The sequence below is a fragment of the Polypterus senegalus genome, chromosome 5 (genome assembly GCF_016835505.1).
Source record: "Polypterus senegalus isolate Bchr_013 chromosome 5, ASM1683550v1, whole genome shotgun sequence".
NCBI lineage: Eukaryota > Metazoa > Chordata > Cladistia > Polypteriformes > Polypteridae > Polypterus > Polypterus senegalus.
This window is the reverse complement of record NC_053158.1, coordinates 169,809,341-169,834,147: the sequence shown is the minus strand read 5'-3', so window position 1 is coordinate 169,834,147 and position 24,807 is coordinate 169,809,341. Positions and strand designations below refer to the sequence as shown.

The following is a 24,807-nucleotide window of genomic DNA, read 5'->3' as shown; positions in this document are numbered from 1 at the left end:
AGACACTCTACACCCTATAGACAAAAGGAATCCTGCACCACTTGGGCTACGTTTATATTATTATCAGTCAGTAATGATATGAAATCTTTATTAAAATGTGAAGCCATGTACCCCTGCTAAATGTTTTCAAAGACTAAACTGACCTTCCCTTACAAAAATTATATAATTTCTTTATTATTATTATTATTACTATTATCATTTACATGCCTTTACCCAAGGTGACTTAAAAAGCAAATTAAATACATACAAGAATGAAGGGGAAAGCATCAAAACAGCAGAGAACATGATAAAAAATGAACACAAGGGAATTAGAACTACATAATTATGCCTGAAGCTAGAATACTACAAAAATTAGTATCCTGAACACTTGTCATTTCTGCAGCAGCTACCCAGTAGAAGTCAAACTATCTAAAATCTCTCTATATATATAAAATCCAATGTCTGTCTGTCTGCTTTTCACAAGAAAACTACTTAACGGATTTAGATTGGATTTTTTACCTATAATTTGCTTGAACATTCTGGTTGATTTTGCGACTTCTCTCGTTGAGCTAAGTATCATAGTTAGCTTGCAGGAGCAATTTATTCGCACTAAACCAAGACAGATGTTGCGGGCCAAGGGGAGGAGGAAGTGTGATGTCAAGAGTGGGGAGCCTCCATTCAAGTCAGACGACCTGTCACCACATTTTGGAACGCACCTTGCCTCCACTTAGCTAATGATACCTGTTTGTTCATTGATTTTTAAAGTTTGTCCTGTTTCACTGCTACGCGGACGGAGCCATGGGGGACAGCTAGTATTTAATATAAAGATGTGTTTTTAAAAGTTGCCTATACACAAGTAAATTGGGTGCCACTTGTGGAAAGAAATAGCATAAATGGTTAATGAATGTCGGAAACTGTTGTGGGCATGTCAGGAGGTCAGGTAGGGGTCAAGTGAATGACAAAATGTGCTGAAAGTTGATTAAGAGATGGAAAAGAAATCAACATCTCTCACTGTATCAAATGTCTTATAATATAAAATCTATTTTTTATTTAAAAATACAATCATGGTAGTTCGTGCATCACACCATTACATACAGTACTTAAAAGAAAATATTCTAATATATAAAATTTAGCTATGCTTAATAATATTGATTTCTTTTACACCTATAACCTCTTGTTAAGACTATACTTCATGCATGCTTTTTTTGTTTATGTCATCTTGAGATGCTTTTTGCAGCTTCTCCAGAGCAATGATCTGCAGGAAAAGCCTTTGTTTTTAGGTTAACATAGCTTATATTTTAAAGAAATAGCATAAAGTTTTAATGAATGTCAGAAACCTTTGCAGGCATGTCAGGAGGCCAGACAGGGGTTAAGTGAACAACAAAATGCGCTGAAAGATGACTAAGAAATCAGCAGATGTCGTGTAAACAACCAAAATGGACAATTGTTATATATACAGAAATTTCAAGGTTGGTAGCTCATCTCAAAAGGTATAACAAGAACCAGAATATAATATAATAGACTTTTATTTTATATAAGTCGTTTGGGTGTAAACCAAAATCTTTAAGGAGATGATCTTCCTTGATGAAATGAGCGAAAGATACAACTGGAGATCTGGGCTGAACCCTTTGACTGTAAGAGGGAAATAAGAGGACAATCTGTGCATCATCAGTATAGAGGTGGTAGGAGAAGCCATGAGAAGAAATGACATTGCCTAAGGAACGAATGCAGAGAAACGGATACTGTACTGATCCTTGGAGCCCACCTATAGAAAGTTTCTTTTGAAAAGAAAAAAGTGAAACCAGGAGACACAAAAGGATCGGTCCTTGAGGTAGGAGTTGAACCAGTCCATAGCAGAACCACTAATTCCAAGTTTATTAAACAAAATGATAAGCAGAGAGTAGTTAACCGTACTGAAGGGTGATGAAAGGTCAAGGAGGATAAGGATGGAGGACAGAGAAGCAGCTTGAGCATTTCTAAGAACATTAGCAAAGCAGCACAGCCGCAGTACAGCCGCAGTACAGTGACCCTTGAGGAATCCAGAATGAGATAAATCTAGTAGATTGTTGTCAGAGAGGAAAGAAAAAAGTTGTTTATCCTTTCTAGAGTCGTGGACTAAAATGGCAAAAGGAAGACATAACAGTAAGTCTTAATGGCATATGAGTTAAGACAGAGTTTCTCTAGAATAAGAATTATGCAAGACTTCTTGAAACCAGTAAGGAAGGTATAACAGGTCAATAAAGCATTAAAAAGAGAAGAGCTATAGGGGATCAAGGAAGGAGAGATAGACTGTAGAAGGTGTGAAGGAATGGTGTCCAGAGCACAGTTCATGTGTCTGCAGTTATAGAGCAGGTGAAGAGTCATTTTCAGAGAGGAGGAGGAAAGTGTAGAAGGACACAGAGGAGAGTCAGAGGATGTTATTTGGGTCTTGAACTGTTTTTGGGTATTGGTGACTTTGGAAAAGAAGAAGGAAGCAAAATCATTAGGAAAGAAGGACAAAGGTTTTGGAGCAGCAGGAGTACTTGAAGGTAGAGAGGAGGCAGCTAACATTTCTTGCAAAGGATGTGATTACAGATTAATTAAGAATTAAATATACATGTTCCTACATTGCAACAATCATTGCTGGAAAAGTCTCTGACTCACTAGCCGTATACAAATTAATTATGCAGAAAAAAATGATGAATGGATGCTTTTGCATTTAATTAAATTAAAATATTATCCATGTTACCTGTTAAAGATTACTACAATAAAACAAGTTTAAAAATATTTGCTCTCTCTTGACCTAAGTATACCTTCACAGTTCCTTAGTCTATGCTCGCTCTCTTTCTCAAGCATATTCCTGTAAATCCTGCTATCTCAGATTGTAGTCATTTTGTGGCATCTTGCTCACCTACTTTCCACATTCTTATTACCCCCAATTGTAGATGGGGCCCCATCACCCGCTCTAAAAACATCATTTGAATTCTTCTTAATATTTTCCAGCCTTAAAGGTGACTCTCAGCATGCCTCCTATGTCTTGACTGCTCTTCATGTGCCTTAGTCTCATATGCCCAACACTTCCTTTGTTATTTGCAACACCAAAGCCAAACTAACTAATTAGACCATACAAACCAATCAAGACTGCTCGGAAGGACTGGAGGGAGATAAACACACACACACAGAGTAGAGTTTAATTACATAGTATATTCATTACCCACATACTTGTTTGCGGTTTATCTTTTAAAATAAATTAAATACTTAACTTTGGAATCACAAGCAAGGGGACTCAATTAATCAAAAAGTATATTCATATTCATAATAAATAAGGGGACTAACAGTGCCTGATAGCTTTGAATTACCTATTGAAAAAAATACCTTAAATAGAGTGTGTTGGATTTGAAGGATTGCTAAAGGAAAAAAGTATTACAACTACATGAGTTAATCAATTGTACCCCTGCACAATTAAAGATCCAGCATTTTCTGTCTTACAGGAGCCATCAAATACAAACTGATATGGAATGTTGGCCAGCACAAGACAGTACTACTGTATATACCAGAGAATGACTAAACAATAATGGAACATTGCTTTCTCTTACTAAAATTCTTTTTTTGAATTTAAAATTGAGCTGCTTATTTTAAATCTTTCAGGGCAGATGTCGACGTTGTTGAAATTCAGGTGTAGGTAATCTTAGTTTGACTCTCTTTGCTAGAAGGAAAGTTAGCTTCCTTGATTTTACCTCAATTACCTGAGTGTGCATGAGTGGCAAAGAGTAAACAATCTCTAAGTAAAGTGAATGCACAAAGCAAAATACTCCATGGATGACATTTTGTGTATTATCGCTGAATCGGACTGTGACTTGTCAGACTCTGATTTTGATGCAAGTGATATGGAGATGGAGATCGAAAGTGACGTATCGGTATAAGCTTTTCGGTTCCCAGCTGATTGTGCTGAACACGTTTGTGTAATTGATGTGCCTACAGCAATGTGCGCCTAGGACGACTGCCACTTATGATGAGAAGAGGTACAAACTAGATTGCATCACACGGCCCAACATACATTCTTGCTGGACTTCGAGCCACCCCCATGCAGCTGATGCTGCCAGAGATGACTGGCAGCAGCCAGCGCACGCATCAACAGGTGTTTTATGTTGATTTACTGTATGTGTGAAACCACTGCTTTGAGTTCTTTTCACAAAATGCAGTTTTTTAGAAAAATATTCAAAACTCTAAAAGTTAAGATATGTAACATGTAGCATATGACATATGAAATGTCTTACATATGTGTTAGTTGCATGAATGATCTGACCTACTATATACTCAACATATATAGTATGTTGTGCTGCTTGAAAGTCTGTGAACCCTTGTTGTTGTGGTTAAATTGTTACATTTTTATTATTAAATCCCTGTTTAATATTAAGTTAATATTCTAAAAGATAGTATTTATTAGCACAAACAGTACATGTTGTATTTGCTTTATGTTTACATTTTTCTAAAGAAAGAGCTACATAAGATTTAGGTCAAGTGCAAAAAATTGAACTACAATACTCTCACCACAATAAAGTGCTCAGATAGATGGATCAAATAAGCAATCACGTGAACAAAATTTGAGAGGGCACTTGATATATTAACGTAGGAAAGATTAGTTTGATCTTACCTATACAAGTTACCATAATAAACTATTCCACAACCTAAATATACCATAGACAATCTTAATAAGAGTCACGAAAGGGCTCTTCTGTCTGGAACTGAGAGTAAAATGCTTTGTAAGACAAAATATCTATAGAGAACATCTAAGTGACAATATCAACATTGTGCAGTATTTATTTTTTCTACAAATATATGCCACAAAGCAACAGGAAAACTAAGAGGATACCCAAAACAACCACTTCTAAAGAAATCACAAACAATGTCAATGATGATATCAAAACAATGTGGTATAAGCTGAATAGCAATAGTATTCAAGAGAGAAAAAGTTTGTTCTCAAAAATCAAAATATTTTCCAAATAAAATTTGCTAAGGCAATGTGAATGAAGACTCACATTTATAAAAAAAAATGGTCACTGTTGAGCTGAATCAACAAAAAAAGATCACAACAAAAAAAAATTCACTGTCCGGTATAAACCTGAACTCAAAATAACATAGTTCTAATTATCAGATATGATGGTGGTAATGTTATGGTTTTGGCATCTCTGTTACCTATGCACTTGGGAGACTTAATATTGCTGACAAAAGTAAGAATTTGGGGTTATAAAGAAAAGCTCAGCATATTGCTGACAATGGCTCAAATCCTTCTATATGTCTAGCTCCAGTAACTAAATTCACGGTAACACTTTAGAACACCTACTGACCACAAAAAAAAGTAAAAGATGTTTTCCAGTTATTGTAAGTGTAAAATATATTCAAAAGACTGTTCCTGGCTGAAGCAATTAGGCAATAGCAAGTAACGTACAAACAGAGTGGCATGTCTGTATATCTATATATATAATTTACTAAGGCAAGACACCCATGGAAAGCACGCCGGAAGAGGAGTCGATTCACTAAGCCGCCGACAAGTGAGACACCTATGGCGCACGCAGGTAGGAGCCACGCCCACCAACTCTAAGACCATTGGATACACCAACTCGGACGCGATGACACAGGAAAACCGGCGTCATTTATGTTCGTCTGTCGTAGAGTCCACATGCAACTCTGAGCCACGTTCACTGTTCATAGAGGCATGTTTCTCGCGGAAGTGAATCGCTATATGCAGCGTGTAAAACAGTTTGCGAGGGGTATCCCATGGGATCCTTAAAACAATCCTTTAAAACTTAGGTTAAAACACAATGAAGGAAGCAGTCTTTAAAAACCACTAAGCCCTGTGCCTCTGTTTCATTGCCGTCTCACCTGCTTCACCAATGCAGGCCCTGCAACAGTCGAGACGCTCTCTCAGCACCTGACCTTCTCTGTGCCTGACCGGTTCATACAGAGGCAGCGCAAGTGAAAGCCGCGCACACACACAGGCAGCGTCAGAGACAGACAGAGGCACACACAGGCAGCTGGTCTGTTGGTTGCTCTTGCGAGAGGGCACATTAAGGGGCAGTGTGTATGCTTCGAGAGCGTGGATGGACGCGACAGCACCATCTGAGTATAAAACAGTTTGTCTCAAATGTAAATCGCTGTATGCAGCGTGTAAAACGCTGTATTGTATGTTGTCCTCTCCAGAGTTACATCTTTTCATTCACCTACAGTCGTATCCTCAAAACCAACCCCATTTGGACAACTGTGTCTTTCAGGAGGTGTTCACCCATCAATACATAATTATGTGGCGTATGCTACGCAGCGGGTTGGCTAGTATCATATATTGTGGCACAGCTGAAAATTTGTCCATACCAAATACCTAATACAAAAACGTTTAATATGTGTTTCTCAGTTTTTTTTATTTTTAAGACAATGTAAAATACAAATTTGCATAATTTAATCTAATTCTATTTCATATACTTAAACAGCTTATTCAAAGGCCGAATTACTGGAGAACAATATACTGGATGATATTCTAGGTTATACACATGATGAAGGAATACGAGTCTGTATCTGCTTTGGATTATGAAAAAAACAACCATTAGCTTCTGTTCCTGTACAGTAAAACACTAATGAATGCAACACTTCTCCAGTGCCATTATTAAGCATTCGATTTACATCAAAAATTGCAAAAGAATAGAATCTTCGAATTTTTAAAATGTCCTCTGCAATGCTATTTTATGAGATATATTCTGCCACAATATTCCCTTGGGTTTTAAAACTTGTGTTTTTTTCACAACGAGATCATAAACAAAAAAAAAAAACACTAACAAGGATTTAACTACAAATAGATACAGATTTTATTAAACAATATTATTAAATGAAAAAGTATACCTTTTTTGAACCAGCAAATCCTTCTGATTCCAGAAAGAAATAAGCAAATGGCATAAGCATAAATAAACAGAAGTTGGAAAACAGAGAAACCAGATTCCAAAGACCTTAAAAACAAAAACAGAGAGGTAAAAATATTTAAGAAAATAATGCATGGTATTTCATTATTATATTCAAGTGCAACAGAATTTTTAATGATGGGGACAAGATTTACTTCATTGATAAAATAAAGGAAATTATTTTGAAACTGAAATTAAACCTATATGAACCTGTAATATAAACACCTCTTGTAGCAGTTTTAATGTACACGAATACATAAATTGAGAGCACATTTAAAAATATAAAAAACTATTTCCAACCATCTTTAAACTTGCTTAATCTTGTCTGGAATGATAGGGGCCAGTGTATATTTCAGGGTATTATATACAAGGCTGGAATCAATCCATGAATGTAACATCAGGAAAAAAAACATATAGATCCTGATGATCCAGATGTCATATCTTCCATTTTCTTTGTAATAAATTAATAATTAAAATGATTCACTTTACTCTAACCTCTAAACCTCATATTCCCTAAATATCCAACACTAGTGGACGCCTGCCATAGCATACGCCGGTGTAAGAAAAGGAATGGAAAATGGTGAGAAAGGAATTCAGAAATCAAGAAGAAAGAAATACTTCTTGAAAACTTTGCTGGAGATGACAGATAATGAGTTGAAAGATCTAATCTCGGAAAGCACTTGAATTTCAGCTTCACCACTATAAACTGTTGATGTTGCCATGCATTGATAGTACTCGTGACTTGTTGTGATAACTCGACTTGCGTTGGAAAGAATAACAGGAAGAAAGTCTCCAAATCTGTGCCAATGTGATGCAACGAAATCTACTGTCCTATGTCGTAGTGAGAGTGCATTGCCTTTGTGAACCGCTTGCGTCAAGAAATAACCCACTGATAGGAACAGGCAGTTGCGGATGACGTACAAAAACCCGTCGGCAGAGAAGATACTGTCGTTTGTTTTGTGACAAAGGCTTAGGAAACAACCGTCGCAGTATAACGAAAATAGCAAGGTGTATGGGAGGCCGCAGGCAGCTCGGGGAAGGGTTTGGAAGAGGACGAATAGGAATCGAGAAATGCCATGTTGGCTGCATGTGGGCGGGACTGGTTTTGAAGTGGAAGCAGGACAAACCAGAGGAGAAATAAATATAAGAGATACCTACCGACTGTTAATGGAACAGCTTTCCTATTTTATTTCTTTTGTTGTTAAATAAATTTATTTTGCAAATTTCGTGCCTGAATATGTTTTTGCTTTCTTACTTTCTGTACTGTTTTCATTGATATCATCTTGTTTGATAAGTGTCTTATACTTCATGTAAGTTCTAGGGCTGTCAAAAGAGCCAGTATGTTCAGTACCAGTCGTAACCAACATTCCAAAAAATATTGGTACTGCTTTTTTTACAGTATTGGTTAGTAAAATTGGTACTGCATTTATGTGTGACTGCACATGGATGAATTATTCCAGAAGGCATAGTAATACATGAGAAAATATGAATAAAACTATACTTTATATAAAATGTCTCATGCTGGTAATAATACAACACTGCATCCAAATGATGCAGCAGAAGTCATGTCTGGAATTGCTTTGTTTTCAAGGCTGGGGACTTTGAGCAATTGGCTGCAGGAATCATGCTAATTAGTATTATTATTAACAAAAAATATAGCCAAAACAAAGCATGCAGGCATTCATGATAATCAGGTTTATTCCATTACAGAGTTAGCTCAGAAATAGCTTCATACATGTTTTGTGACAGAAATGATGTGATTGAGCAGATGTGATTTTTAATGATTATTAGTTCTTCAGCTAGTATTCTCATGAAGATGTAAGAGGAAACAAAATAATGGTGTGGTGAAACACTTTTTAATACTGCATCATGGCTTGTTTACACAGGCAATGAAATGAGCTGCTCCAATTGTTAATATCAAAATAAAATTTATGACAGTCTAAAACCCCGTCCATACGATTGCATTTACTTCTAAAAACAGATATATGTGTCTACATTTTCACCTTCCATCAACACTACCCCATCATTTTCAACTCCTGAAAGAGTCAGATATTTCTGAACACATAGCATCAGTTTTTTAGTGTGTATGGGCATACTGTAAACTTGGTTTTCCAAAACAAACAATACGATAATCATGCTCCGATTGGTTTATGCTTATTTCGTTGTCCTTTCCTTAGTGGATCCTGCTCATTACAACAGTTCATTCCCTGACTTGTCATCCTTCATGGAAGAAAAACATTTTCCAGCATAGTTGGCATGTACTGCTTACCTGTATGTATATAAATTGCATTTTGTAAAGTGTGTAGAATGCAGCTGAGCTCCCAATATTACAGGACAGGGTGATATATGAAAGCAGAATGCAGTAAAGCGATGATACAGATGGACACTTTTATTTATTTTCTCTGTTGAGTTAGTTTTACAAATGCTGCTTGGTACAAGATGTAGTCCGACTGCTGTGGACAGTTTATAATCAACCATCTTGCAAATGAACACTTTAGCATTACAGTGATCCCTCGCTATATTGCGCTTCGACTTTCGCGGCTTCACTTCATCGCGGATTTGAAATGTAAGCATATCTAAATATGTATCACAGATTTTTCGCTGGTTCGCGGATTTCTGCAGACAATGGGTCTTTTAATTTATGGTACATGCTTTCTCAGTTTGTTTGCCCAGTTGATTTCATACATATATATTGGCGGATGGCTGAGAAGCTAACCAATCAGAGCACGTTTTGCGTATTAAGTAAATCTCCTCAATGATATACAATAATCTCTCTCACTCTCCCTGACATTCTCTGCTCCTGACGGAGGGGGTGTGAGCAGAGGGGCTGTTTGCACAGTGGCTGTTTGTTTACAAGATACAGACGTTCTTCTAAAAAATGCTGAAAGACTACTTTCACATTGATCCCTTCATTGCGGCCGCTTCGCTTCACATACATAAAAGCCCAACAGCTCTACTGATTTTCGATTGTTTACTTTTCTTTCTCTTTCTCTGCTACGCGCACTCCTTTGAAGAGGAAGATATGTGTGCATTCTTTTAATTGTGTGAAAGAACTGTCATCTCTGTCTTCTCATGGAGTACAGTTTAAACTTTTGACTAAAGGGTGTTATTTCATGTCTAGAGGGCTCTAATAATGTTAAAAAACATATTTAGAAGGTTGTAAACAGGTTTTCAATGCTCTAACTGCGAAAATATTAGATTTATAAATAAAGAATCCTACTTCGTGGAAATTCAATTTTCTGTCTGGAGCGGATTAACCGCGATAAACAAGGGTTTACTGTATAACTGTGCAGAAAATATTTATAAACCGTGTGGGAGAGTTTCTAAGGGCTTAAAATACAGTGGTGTGAAAAACTATTTGCCCACTTCCTGATTTCTTATTCTTTTGCATGTTTGTCACACAAAATGTTTCTGATCATCAAACACATTTAACCATTAGTCAAATATAACACAAGTAAACACAAAATGCAGTTTTTAAATGATGGTTTTTATTATTTAGGGAGAAAAAATCCAAACCTACATGGCCCTGTGTGAAAAAGTAATTGCCCCCTGAACCTAATAACTGGTTGAGCCACCCTTAGCAGCAATAACTGCAATCAAGCGTTTGCAATAACTTGCAATGAGTCTTTTACAGCACTCTGGAGGAATTTTGGCCCACTCATCTTTGCAGAATTGTTGTAATTCAGCTTTATTTGAGGGTTTTCTAGCATGAACCGCCTTTTTAAGGTCATGCCATAGAATCTCAATTGGATTCAGGTCAGGACTTTGACTAGGCCACTCCAAAGTCTTCATTTTGTTTTTCTTCAGCCATTCAGAGGTGGATTTGCTGGTGTGTTTTGGGTCATTGTCCTGTTGCAGCACCCAAGATCGCTTCAGCTTGAGTTGACGAACAGATGGCCAGACATTCTCCTTCAGGATTTTTTGGTAGACAGTAGAATTCATGGTTCCATCTATCACAGCAAGCCTTCCAGGTCCTGAAGCAGCAAAACAACCCCAGACCATCACACTACCACCACCATATTTTACTGTCGGTATGATGTTCTTTTTCTGAAATGCTGTGTTCTTTTACGCCAGATGTAACGGGACATTTGCCTTCCAAAAGTTCAACTTTTGTCTCATCAGTCCACAAGGTATTTTCCCAAAAGTCTTGGCAATCATTGAGATGTTTCTTAGCAAAATTGAGACAAGCCCTAATGCTCTTTTGCTTAACAGTGGTTTGCGCCTTGAAATCTGCCATGCAGGCCGTTTTGCCCAGTCTCTTTCTTATGGTGGAGTCGTGAACACTGACCTTAATTGAGGCAAGTGAGGCCTGCAGTTCTTTAGACGTTGTCCTGGGGTCTTTGTGACCTCTCGGATGAGTCGTCTCTGCTCTTGGGGTAATTTTGGTCGGCCGGCCACACCTGGGAAGGTTCACCACTGTTCCATGTTTTTGCCATTTGTGGATAATGGCTCTCACTGTGGTTCGCTGGAGTCCCAAAGCTTTAGAAATGGCTTTATAACCTTTACCAGACTGATAGATCTCAATTACTTCTGTTCTCATTTGTTCCTGAATTTCTTTGGATCTTGGCATGATGTCTAGCTTTTGGTCTACTTCTCTGTGTCAGGCAGCTCCTATTTAAGTGATTTCTTGATTGAAACAGGTTTGGCAGTAATCAGGCCTGGGGGTGGCTACGGAAATTGAACTCAAGTGTGATACACTACAGTTAGGTTATTTTTTAACAAGGGGGCAATTACTTTTTCACACAAGGTTGGATTTTTTTTCTCCCTAAATAATAAAAACCATCATTTAAAAACTGCATTTTGTGTTTACTTGTGTTATATTTGACTAATGGTTAAATGTGTTTGATGATCAGAAACATTTTGTGTGACAAACATGCAAAAGAATAAGAAATCAGGAAGGGGGCAAATAGTTTTTCACACCACTGTATATAAAAATAACCATACAAACATATGGTTTCTACTTTGCAGATTTTCACCTATCGCGGGGGGTTCTAGAACGCAACCCCCGCGATCGAGGAGGGATTACTGTATCTTTCTTTTTATATAATGAAAAGATGGCTGTCGACAGTTCTAAAGACTGTTACTTTCAACTGTGATTAGCTTATTAATGTGACACAGGAGCAATTTGCTCCAGCTCCTTAAAAAAAAAAAATCTTTCTTTTTGTATGCTGCAAGCACACTATCAAAGCCCTGTGTGTCGATTCTTTTGAAAGCACATCAGGTACATGGAAATCTGATTTTCAAGGGTTTCAGAATTTTTCACTGTACAGCTCTTTTAAAAGAGTTTCCCACCTATGCATACATGCCAAGTGTAGGTGATCATCATCATCATATGCATTTTTGGGCATTTCAGCATGGGATTCTTGGATAAATTATGCAAAAACGCCAGTGTAGATGAAGATTGTTTTCATTTAAAAACTAAAGTTTTAAATTAAAATGTAGTAGTGTGGACATAGCCCAAGTTAAATGGGATGCACACTGCAAGAAAAAGAGTGCATTGCCCCATTTTGTTAGACTTTCTGTGGAACACAAAGCCTTTAATGGAAAGCCAGTTTCACCCACATTTTTCGGCATTCCTGCAGGATTCTCTTTGAGTTGCTGATCTATCCTAGTGCTCTACCAACATTTGGTCACCTTGCTTTCTAACTTTTATCTAATAACAAGAGGTGTTAATTAACCAGAAATGAGCAGACATGACTAAGTAAGACTCCTGCAGACAAAAAGGCACCTTCGTCAAAGAGATTGATGGCTTCAATTCAACCTTTGCTCTAATTATAAACCAAGAGTTTGGACCTTTGTGTTCTCAAGAAACCAATGGGAAAATGTTTACTCATTTCTTCATTACCCAACGTTACATCTCAACGACACTTCTACTGAATCTCCTTGAGTATTCACTAGTTTTGAGATGCATTGTTCCAGAAGTAGCATTACTTTAAAAAGGAAATTTCTGCACCTAAGCTCTCTTGCCTTGCCTGCACCTTTCCAGGAAACCTCAAAACGAATATTTACAGATCTGTGAATATGGATGTGACAAGAAACCATTTTCAAAGATCATCCACATTTATATCATCCCCCAATGGTCAGCCAGAGAAAAGGCAATAAATGTATGCTATCCTAGATGATCAATGCAGCAATTTTCTGGCTACAACACATTTTTTTCACAACGTTTGTCATTGCAGATTACATATTTTTCTTTACACTTAACAACATGTGTAGGGATATCAAAACCTGAAAATCAAAGAGCAAGTAGTTTCATAGTGGAGTCAAATGATCAAAACTTCACCGTAACTTTTTCTACAGAGAATGGAGATACCCACTTCAGATGTTACAAAGCATCATGCACATCTGATGACTTTCACCAACCACCAAGATTCCTTCACTAGACCCAGAAGCTGTGAATCTGCTCCTATTTGAGATGTCACCCAAGCTTATAAAGTACTTGAATAGCCCAATTGGGACCAACATTCTTCCTATGCACAGAGGTTACCACTTGGATACATTATAGTAAATGATATTTGTTCTCCTAGCCTTCTGAAACCTTGTCTAGACAGCATCTGTGTGAAAGAGGATTACAGTCACGTGAATTAATCTGTTCTCCTCCATTCAAACAATAATGAAAAACCAGCACCTTCTATGGAAAACCTCACTTTCTTGAGGATCACTGAAAAAAAAAAACTTCCTCAAGATGGTTCAAACACCTGTACTCCTCTAAATCTTGAGATTACCATCCCAAGGCTTGAACTGAGTACTGTTGTTTTATCAGTGGAAGAAACAATAGCTGACAACATAGAATTAATTAATGTGCATGTTCTTACATTCTGTTCTGACAGTAAGGTTATTCCTGGCTCCATCTAAATTGAACCTGGAACATTTTAAATAGAGCTGCTAATTAATCACATTTAACGTGTACTTAATACAATCAAAATTTCTGTGATTAAATTTTTTAACATAATCCTCAAGTATGTTAATTTAATATGGTCAATACGATCACGCTTAACACTAAATGAAACGGCGTCAAATGAATCCAAGTCTATTAACTGCACTTGATAGTTTTCTGTGATGTTTCTTGATAATGGTCTTTATTCACACACACTAGTAGAGTTGCCACTCGTTCCTTTTAATATGGAATCATCCCATACTGGAAAGTAAAATACAGTGTACCATATGTATTCAGCAAGGGACACGATTTGACTAATATTTTCATATGCATCGTTACATATATACAATACCTCTTCAAAGTGCAGAGAATAATATGACAACAGTGAAAATCAGTTAAAATCATACTAGCTATTTAAGTGCACAATATCAGTTTCATTTTCGTAATGCACTAACAGTGTAGACGGACAGGCACTATGTGGTTAGTGAGATTGCTGTCAGTGTCATCCTTGTCATTATGTTGCATCCATATATTGATGGTTAAAAAAAAAAGGTGCAGTACAGTACAACATCCACAACAAAGACACTATACACAGTGATGTCTGATAATGCAAGTCTGCATGTGAAACACAAGAGGTTGTTGAGGTACAGGTCTGAATGCAAGAAAGAATGTCAATGGGTCAGCCCTGTCCATGGAGATGAAGACATTTGCCGTGGAGCTTTTTCGGTCACCTATGGAGGGATATCTGACTTAAAACAGTGAGGTGCAGGTGCTAGCAATGAGCAAGTAGCTAAACAGCAGATGACAGAGAGTGGAATTGCTTAATTTCTTACACCCCACTCACACTTCCCCAACATTTTATGTTTAATTAATTGAATGTTACCTACTGTAGCCTACATTAGCATATGTTATATTAGAACCAATAAAACTAGGCAATAATCGGTGTAAATTGATCATGCTAATTTTTCAATCCATTTGATAGTGTGCAATTTAAAACATCTAAATAAATACCTCTATCAGGTACATATTTAGAGGGGTTTTTCAGGGTATTAGCCTAATCTATACATATTTTCAATCGAATTAGTAAGTCCTCCTCTCCAGGTAACAGCTGCAGAGCTGACTCGTGTGTATCACTCAGTTATACACGAAATGGTGCTGACTGTGCACTAAAGTTGAACCATGGTTTTATGTTTCTATTTTTTAATATTTAATTGTTTGTGCAAGTGTTAGTGCTTTTGGTATGTTCCAAACCATATGCATTTGTTTTCCCAAATACTATAGCAACCCCTGAGGGAGTGTTTGGTGGATTTTGTTTCTGTTGCACAAAAAGGTTCAATAAACTAACTGAAATAATTTAATATGCATAGGCACTGATTATTAAATAGGTTTTTTATTAGAAATTAATGATTTAGTTAATTTTGCTTTATAGAAAAATATTAATACACTTGAAGGAAATATCATAAATTGCCATTAACATATAGTTATCTGTTTAAGCAAACAGCAGCCCTAAGTTTGAGTATATGTAAACAATAGAGTGCAACCCATATGGAGGTCAACTTAACCAGAACAGTGAAGTGTTATCTCAAACAAACCACAAGAAGATGAAGCCAACCTGCTTATCCAACCCAGAACTGAGTAAGTGTTTTGTTTATATTCCTTTCAAAACTGGTAGTGACATCTTGCAGATGCCAGGCAGAAAGTGGTCTGGCCCAGCAAGTTAAATAATCTACTGGTGGTGTTTAATCGGATTGATTAATCCAGCAAAACCGTAATAACAAGTATTAGAAAACATCAACCATAGCTTAATGAGAAAACAATCTAAAATTACAAAAAAAAAAAAAACAATAAAACAACAAACTCTCTTTGTGTGGAACTCTGCAGAGCTTTTTTAGAATCTGGCAAGAATTAATGTTATTCTAAAACAAGTCTGCTGGGCTCCTGCCAATATTTCTGCCTCACTCTGTGTTTTACTTAATATTAGAAAGTGTAACATAATTTTTTTTTTCACTATTGGATCTTGGTATTGGGAAAGGTTGAGATTTTTCATCTTTTGCTTGACTGCTGGATTGAAATTGTTCAGTTGTAATGCATATATCTGGAAATAAATGACATTTCATTATGAAAACAAAAGGTTATGATAAGGATGTGAACTGCTGATGCTGTTTTAAAAAGCCACAACATGCATTTTTTAGCTTTTTGAAATTGTTTATTTGGGGTATTATGTTATGAGGTAATACTGTATATACCAGTTACTGCTCAGTCATGACTGGAATATTTTCACTCTTCATTAATACTTATTCTTGTGACAATGATCAAAGTCTAAAGTCATTTTAATCAGGAACAGCTACAACACAGACTGACATTATTTTCATGTAGATGTATGGGGATATTGTCAATCCAATTAGGAGCAGTCTGAAACAAAAAATATTTGCTTCAAAATATATGAGAAACCGTGGCCTCTGTTATCATACTGAATAATGGCAAGTATGAAACCTTTATAATGAGTGATATGAATCAGTAGTTTTTAGAGATATCCCTTATCACATACTCTTGAGCAGGGATTAATGCATAATACAGGACTACATAAATACATGAGTGCAGAAGTCAGAAAAAATGATGATAGAGGATTTGACATGTGCTGTGTTTTGTTCTTAAACATATGGATGCCACCAGGCAAAAAATAGCCTTCCAGCTAATGTAATAGAATAAAAATAGCTTACACATTTATTAAAAGTTACAAAATTAGTATTTTAGCTGTGACTGTGCCACAATATTCTGTGAGTACCAATATTATTCTGAGGCCTAATATGATTTCTCATCTAAATATGCCACTCCTGGAATCTGTGAAAAAATAAACCTAACATGCCATAAAGCAAATCTCTACTTTATAATAAGACTGCATTAATTACCTCATTCTCACTCACAAACAAGAGTGGTTTTGCTAAACCAGGTGTTTAATATACAATTATTAAGAGTGCAATCACCTTTATGGATATATCAATCTACAAGGGGCTCATTGTGCCCTAATTTGCCCTAATATATGAAAAACTTCTCTGTATCTTTTTGTTGGGTAAGTCTAGACATCTCAAAGATAACATGGTATCCCTTTTGGTCATCAGTATGGAAAGTGATAACTGTTTTAAAAAAAACAGTACTTTTAGTAGGCTTAATAGTACTTGCAAACTATGGCTCTACTGATTCTAGGGAGCCAATAATTTTTCCTGGCAATAGGATTCCCAACATTTGTATAACATATCAGTCAGAACAAAGCACATTTTTCACTTTTTATTCCTGGTCGTCATCATATCAAGTCTCTTTTACCTTTTTAAAGAGAAGAGAATGCAATAAGCTTTCTGAATAGTGAAAAGTACAAGTAAATGGAACAGCATTTGCTGTCAAAGAAGTAAAGTGCCATCGCCTTTTATCATTAAACCAACAGCACCAGACAAACAGGGTGATTAACATTGTGAAACCTAAACTTCAATTTTCTGGTGGTGTCTGATTATCTAAAGCTAGCAGAAGCACTGGGAAGGCAAAGATCTAGACTACAGATCAGGCAAAGGAAGTGAAAGATAAGCTAGGTATTTTCTTTTATAAGAGAAAAATAAAGAAGACAGAGGCATTCAACTCAGCTACAAATTAATCATTACAATGATCAAAAAGACCAAAAAAACAGATAAAATACTAACCGTGGATTAATGATCCATTAAGCCACTGTATGTAGTAGTTTTTGGGGAATGAAAGTAGGATCTCATTACTGATTATGGAAAATGGCAGAAGCAGCACTGCCCCAGCAGAGACAGCCAATGTGAATGTGCACAAGTAAAGCCTGCAAATCAAAGACAAAGTGTTAACAGAGAAATAAAACGTATTACCATGAAATATTTATTTAGCAATTACTTAGCAGACAGGAACATAGACTTTGACAAATAAGATACAAACACATTTAAAACATACAGAGAAGATTAAAATGGTACAGAAATTACATTAGATGGACATTAATATTGTTCATTTAGTCCTCAAATGGCAAAATCCTTGATATTTACACCAATATATAGTTGAAGTCAGAACTTTGCATTCACTTAGGGTGAATTCTTTAAAACTCACATTATAATCCCATCACAGATTTTACACTAACAAACTATAAATTTCGCATCTACTTTGTGCAGGCAAAAAACTATTTTTCCCAGCGATGTTCACAGAAGACTATATTATATGCTACTACTTTGCCTACTCACCATAGACCTAGTAACAGAATATACCGGTATACAGGTGCCGGTCATAAAATTAGAATATCATGACAAAGTTGATTTATTTCAGTAATTCCATTCAAAAAGTGAAACTTGTATATTAGATTCATTCGTTACACACAGACTGATGTATTTCAAATGTTCATTTCTTTTAAATTTGATGATTATAACTGACAACTAATGAAAGTCCCAAATTCAGCATCTCAGAAAATTAGAATATTATGAAAAGGTTCAATATTGAAGACACCTGGTGCCACACTCTAATCAGCTAATTAACTCAAAACACCTGCAAAAGCCTTTAAATGGTCTCTCAGTCTAGTTATGTAGGCTACACAATCATGGGGAAGACTGCTGACTTGACAGTTGTCCAAAAGACGACCATTGATACCTTGCACAAGGAGGCTGGCTGTTCACAGAGCTCTGTGTCCAAGCACATTAATAGAGAAGTGAAGGGAAGGACAAGATGTGGTAGAAAAAAGTGTACAAGCAATAGGGATAACCGCTCCCTGGAGAGGATTGTGAAACAAAACCCGTTCAAAACTGGTGGAGATTCACAAAGAGTGGACTGCAGCTGGAGTCAGTGCTTCAAGAACCACTACGCACAGACGTATGCAAGACATGGGTTTCAGCTGTTGCATTCCTTGTGTCAAGCCACTCTTGAACAAGAGACAGCGTCAGAAGTGTCTTGCCTGGGCTAAAGACAAAACTGCTGCTGAGTGGTCCAAAGTTATGTTCTCTGATGAAAGTAAATTTTGCATTTCCTTTGGAAATCAAGGTCCCAGAGTCTGGAAGAAGAGAGGAGAGGCACAGAATCCACGTTGCTTAAGGTCCAGTGTAAAGTTTCCACAGTCAGTGATGGTTTGGGGTGCCATGTCATCTGCTGGTGTTGGTCCATTGTGTTTTCTGAGGTCCAAGGTCAACGCAGCCGTCTACCAGGAAGTTTTAGAGCACTTCATGCTTCCTGCTGCTGACAAACTTTATGGAGATGCAGATTTCATTTTCCAACAGGACCTGGCACCTGCACAAAGTGCCAAAGCTACCAGTACCTGGTTTAAGGACCATGGTATCCCTGTTCTTGATTGGCCAGCAAACTCGCCTGACCTTAACCCCATAGAAAATCTATGGGGTATTGTGAAGAGGAAAATGCAATACGCCCGACCCAACAATTCAGAAGAGCTAAAGGCCACTATCAGAGCAACATGGGCTCTCATAACACCTGAGCAGTGCCACAGACTGATCGACTCCATGCCATGCTGCATTGCTGCAGTAATCCAGGCCAAAGGAGCCCCAACTAAATATGGAGTGCTGTACATATGAGCCCCAACTAAATATGGAGTGCTGTACATATGCTCATACTTTTCATGTTCATACCTTTTAGTTGGTCAACTTTTCTAAAAATCCTTTTTTTGCATTGGTCTTAATTGATAGTCTAATTTTCCGAGATACTGAATTTGGGACTTTCATTAGTTGTCAGTTATAATCAACAAAATTTAAAGAAATAAACATTTGAAATACATCAGTCTGTGTGTAATTATTGAATCTAATATACAATTTTCACTTTTTGAGTGGAATTACGGAAATAAATCAACTTTGTCATGATATTCTGATATAGTGCAGTATAAGTTCAAACCTAGTGTGTGATATAGAGTGGTTATCCTATTTGCTCTATAATATTTATTTTAACAAGGCTGAGTGATATTGCATAGAAGGAACATTTTGTAAGTCAAAAAAGTTTGAAAAATTCACTTTTGGTACATATAACAATACTTGAACCATATATAATACTATATTTTTAAAAGAATCTATATATATATAATTCTCTAAGGCAAGACAATCATGGAAAGCACGCCGGAAGGGGCGTGGATTCACTGAGCCGCTGACAAGTAAGACACCTATGGCGCACGCAGGATGGAGCGACGCCCACCAACTCCAAGACCATTGGATACGACAACTTCGCAGAGCCACGCCCACCAACTCGGACGCGACGACACAGAAGAAACAGCGTCATTTATAATCGTCTGTCGTAGAGGCCACATGCACCTGCATGTTGACTGTTCATAGAGGCATGTTTCTCGCAGTGGTAAATCGCCATATGCAGCGTGTAAAATAGTTTGCGAGGGGTATCCCATGGGATCTTTAAAACAATCCTTTACAACTGAGGTTAAAACACAATGAGGTAAGCAGTCTTTAAAAACCGAGTTTTCGGTTACGACGCACAACCACGTGCACAATAGCAAACTGTTTTACACGGTACATACAGCAATTCGCATCCGCGACAAACATGCGTCTTCTTAGATGCTCCTGCAGAAATACAGAACACGTTTCCCTGCCCACCAACACTCCTTTTCACCGGTCACGCTCTACCCTCGCTCTCTAGGCATTCACACTGCCTGCCCATGTGCCCGGACGCAAAAACTCACCGACCACCCAGTTAGCCCCTTTCATCTGTGCTAGGAGTCCACATGCACGACTAAGCCACGTTGACTTTTCATTATTCTTTTCGGTTTCGACACCCGACCGCGCCCACCATGAAAACCATGCGAAAGGAACAATGAAGCCCCGCCCAGAAACTCTACCCCTCCTCCCACGTGCTCAGGAACGCACCTCAGACCACTGCCCGCCAAATCAAACAGCTAATCAAACACATACTCACTCCATTTGGTCTGTGCTGCGGTCCAAACCCAGCTGTGAGCCACGTTGACTATTCTTTTGCCCTCCATGGCTACCGCTTCAAATGTATTTCATGGAAACAACACTTCTTTCAATGTTATAGAAATTTCCTGCTTCAGGTAACTGTTTGCTTCTGTCAGTCAGGTTTTTTTGAAGAAATATCATTGACAAAACTGTTGCTCTCAAACTTCGTAACATGGCTGTTAGCTTTGTTTGCCAACATTGGGATAACTTCGGTGACGTGGTGTCCGTTGTTCTTAGTCACAGAGGCATTGTTATACAGTCTGCTCAACAATACGCTGATTACATGAATACGTCCAGAGTCTATGGTGGCGAGGCAGAAATTGTGGCAATGTCCCAAATCCTTCCAGCTACTATCAGCATTTACTTCCAAGAACGTCTTCATGCCGCTCCTCGAGTTTACAATCCGGCCCAGCGTCTCTTCATATCCCTGCTCTTTAGCGGTCCTTTGGATCATGGGCATTACGAGGTTCTCATGCCTCTCAAATACCCATGTGATTACCTTCTGGTGACATCTTTTGACTCTGTTGGTATGTGCACACAGCGTGCACACCCACTTGCTCGCCACACTAATGTGACGTCACCTGCCCACTCTCCTTTTCCTGAAAATCATTTAAGGACACCCTCCCCTGAACACACACATTCCACACAGGACTTTCAATGCACCTTTTGTTCCAAAAGCTTCAGAGTGCACAAATATCTGAACGCACATTTGAAAAAACACAACACTAACCGAATGATGCAATGTGAACATTGCCAACAATGCTTCGAGACAACTCGCACTCTCAATAAACACTTACGAACTCTCACCTTCAATTGCACATTTTGTACCGAGGACTTCACGGGTGAGATGGATCTCCACAACCATATGCAGATCCATTCAACACAAAGATTTGTATGCAAAATTTGCGACAAACACTTTCACTCACGCAGATACCTTACTAACCATCTCAAAACACATTCCCTGATGAATTCTTTTCAGTGTCAACACTGCTCCAAAACCTTCACACACCAGAAATATCTCAAAGCACATTTAAACACACACTCCACTGAGCAAACGCATTCCAAACAGAAATGCGCGATTTGTTCAAAAACGTTCCGAGTGCAGAGATTTCTCAACATGCATTTAAAAACACACTCCACTGAACAAATTATGCAATGTGAACATTGCCAGCAATGCTTCGACACAACTCATTCCAATTCCCTTCAGTGTCAACACAACACTAAATCGTTCTTGCACAAACATCACATTCACTTTTCTGCAGCTTTTCAAGAAGATACCGCCTTTCACGTCCAAGAACATAACATTGGCCTTCCTACCGCACTATGTACTTCTTGCAATGCTCTTCATTGGCCAGCAGAGGTCAACAAATCCGGACATTACACTAAGTGTTGTCATGCCGGCAAGGTGTTTTTGCCACCGCTATCCAAACCCCCTCTTTTATTAGAAGACCTCTTAACTGGCAAGAACCCTCTGTCCCGAAATTACTGTGATCATATCAGGGAATACAACTCTGCTTTAGCTTTCGCAATCAATGGGCACACATCGCTCAACCATCTGGACAAGGACCGTATGCTTTCAGAATCCACGGTCAAATTTATCACCAGGTCTCTCCTTTATATAACAATCCTGACACGTCACCATAATACGGTCAGCTATATATCTTCGATTCTGCTGAGGCTACCAGTCACCGTTTGCAAAATCAATGTAATTGCGCTTGCAGTGATATTTTGTTGCTTCAACTAGACAACATGATATGACAGTTTAATCCCTTCGCAAAGTCTTACATGCATATGCATGACATTATCACTCACGGTAACCCTGTTACTGCTGTACAAATGGTGTTCATGGAAAATCCAGGTCTGGATATGAGAAGGTATAACGCCCCGTCCCGTCAAACTGATGTTGCAGCTATGTTTGTAAGTGAAGACGGGGAACCTCCTGCACAACGCGACATTTGCATATATCCAAGGGGAGATGCTTGCAAGCGTATCTCTGTTCTCAATATGAACTGTGACCCCATAGTTTATCCACTGCTATTCCCTTACGGAGATCCAGGCTGGCACATACAATTAACCCATGTTGAGGAAAAGCGAAGCGCGGAAAGAACACGAGTCACACAGCTCCAATTTCATGCTTTCAGGCTTGCCATGAGATCTTCATTTAGTGTCTTGCATTCCAGTGGTAAACTGTTCCAGCAATACATCGTTGACGCATATGTCAGAACAGAAGGCGCACATCTACATTACCTTCGCTCACATCAACAAGATTTGCGTGTAGAGCAATACAGGGGACTTATGGATGCTGTCACTGCGAAAGCACATCACCATGACCTCCGCCCTGGACATTTGATCATTCTTCCGATTGCAGTCCGCCAGTTTTCAGTCACAGACGATTGTGTGTTGGTTCGTTCTGTGCATTGTTACAATGTTGCTTTTCTTGCTGATTTATTACATTACAGATTTCTCAAATGTTAATTTTCTCCCAGTGCTTAAAAATTATTAAAAAACCGGCCTGATTATGCGGCGTATGGTACGCCGCGGGTTGGCTAGTAATTAATAAAACACTTGCTTACATAATTAAACATTAACAGTAAAAATAATGCAACAAAAAATACAAAATTTAAATAAGATTTTTCTTCAGAAAGTTTCAAGTAAGACAACTATTTTTTACAACTGAGATGCGTACTATCACAATTATTAATTTTAATGTAATGTTTACATATTGTAAAATAATTTTGAACTTGAATTTGAGTTGCCTGGCCAAGTTATGATCCACAGTCATGGATCTAATGTATTTTCTTTAGATAATCACTTTTACATTGTTGAACCACATATCACCAGTTTGACTAATACTGCCTGAGCAAAATAATAATGTCATAAACAGATTCATTCCAAAATATAAAAGGGAGGAAAAGAAGATATGCTGATAATTAATGCAATTGTACACTATTTTTGTGAAATCCAAAAAAAAAAAAAACACCTAATTGCCTAAATTCAGAATACATTTAGGGGTAAAGATGAAGTCTCTAGTCTGCATGTGAAAACTAATTTCCTACCAAAACTGTTAATATGGTTTTTGTACTGCCAAAGTTTGAGGTGTGTTTAAAAATACCACAAGGTACTGCTAAAGCATGTTTTCATAACATGATGAGCCTCAGAAGAAATGAACAAAAGAGCTTAATGAGCATTTAAAGCCATAAAACTATAATATTACAACATATATAATACTGGAAAAGTGTTTTACTTTAAAATTTGAACTACAAATGATGTTACTTTACAACTGCATATAATACCATGAAAATCTGTCTCAGATAATTTTCAAGGAATTTTGGTAATGACTCAGTGGAGAACTGCTTAATTTCTGTATATATAAACTCCATTGTCTGTCTGTCTGTCTTTCATGAGAGAACTACTTAACGGGTTTAGATTGGGTTGTTTTCTATAATTTGCTTGAACATTCCGATTGATTTTCACTTGCGGTACCGATTTATTTGCGCAAATCCCAGAGAGAGGGGCCCTCCTCACTCATGAAATAGCCTCGAGGCGTTCCTTACCTCTGCTTAGCTAGCAAATGAGATAACTACTTAGACTGGGGTTTTATTTCTATAATTTGCTTAAATATTTCGGTTGATTTTGCAACTTCTTCAATTGCGCTAAGAATCATAGTTTGCTTGCAGAAGCAATATAATCACAATAATCCGAGACAGAGGCTGCGGGCCGAGGTGAGGGGGAATCATGACGTCAGGTGTAGGGAGCTGGGTAGGGCCTTCCTCATTGTCTTGTTTCACTACTATGCAGGCGGAGCTGCAGGGGATGGCTAATATACTATAAATGGAAAGCTTAAAATGTTTTTAGTCTAAATGTTATAGAAAATATTAATCAGCAAAAAGCAAAGCCTTCTGACTTGCAAACATAAATTGTATTTTATTTTCAAAATGAAAAGAAACAGTTTAAAATATTGAGCTATTTGGAATAATTGAATATAGTTCAGGGGGCCAATCATAGGTAATTATTGTGTTGTAAGAGTCTGAAATGGCAAAAAATAACCAGATTCTAAAGATTTAGAATTAATTTCAAAATG

The 24,807-nt window shown here is 37.6% G+C and overlaps 1 protein-coding gene across 2 annotated transcripts in view; it reads right to left on the bottom strand.

Annotated features, from left to right (window-relative positions):
• lmbr1 (limb development membrane protein 1) overlaps nt 1-24,807 on the bottom strand; it is a 167,836-nt gene that overhangs the window by 98,800 nt on the left and 44,229 nt on the right. For both annotated transcript variants that reach the window (XM_039753618.1, XM_039753619.1), the window contains 2 exons: nt 17,472-17,611; nt 6,850-6,953 (listed from right to left, as the gene is read on the bottom strand). In XM_039753618.1, coding sequence (XP_039609552.1) covers nt 6,850-6,953; nt 17,472-17,611 — 244 coding nt within the window. The remainder of the gene's footprint in view (nt 1-6,849; nt 6,954-17,471; nt 17,612-24,807) is intronic.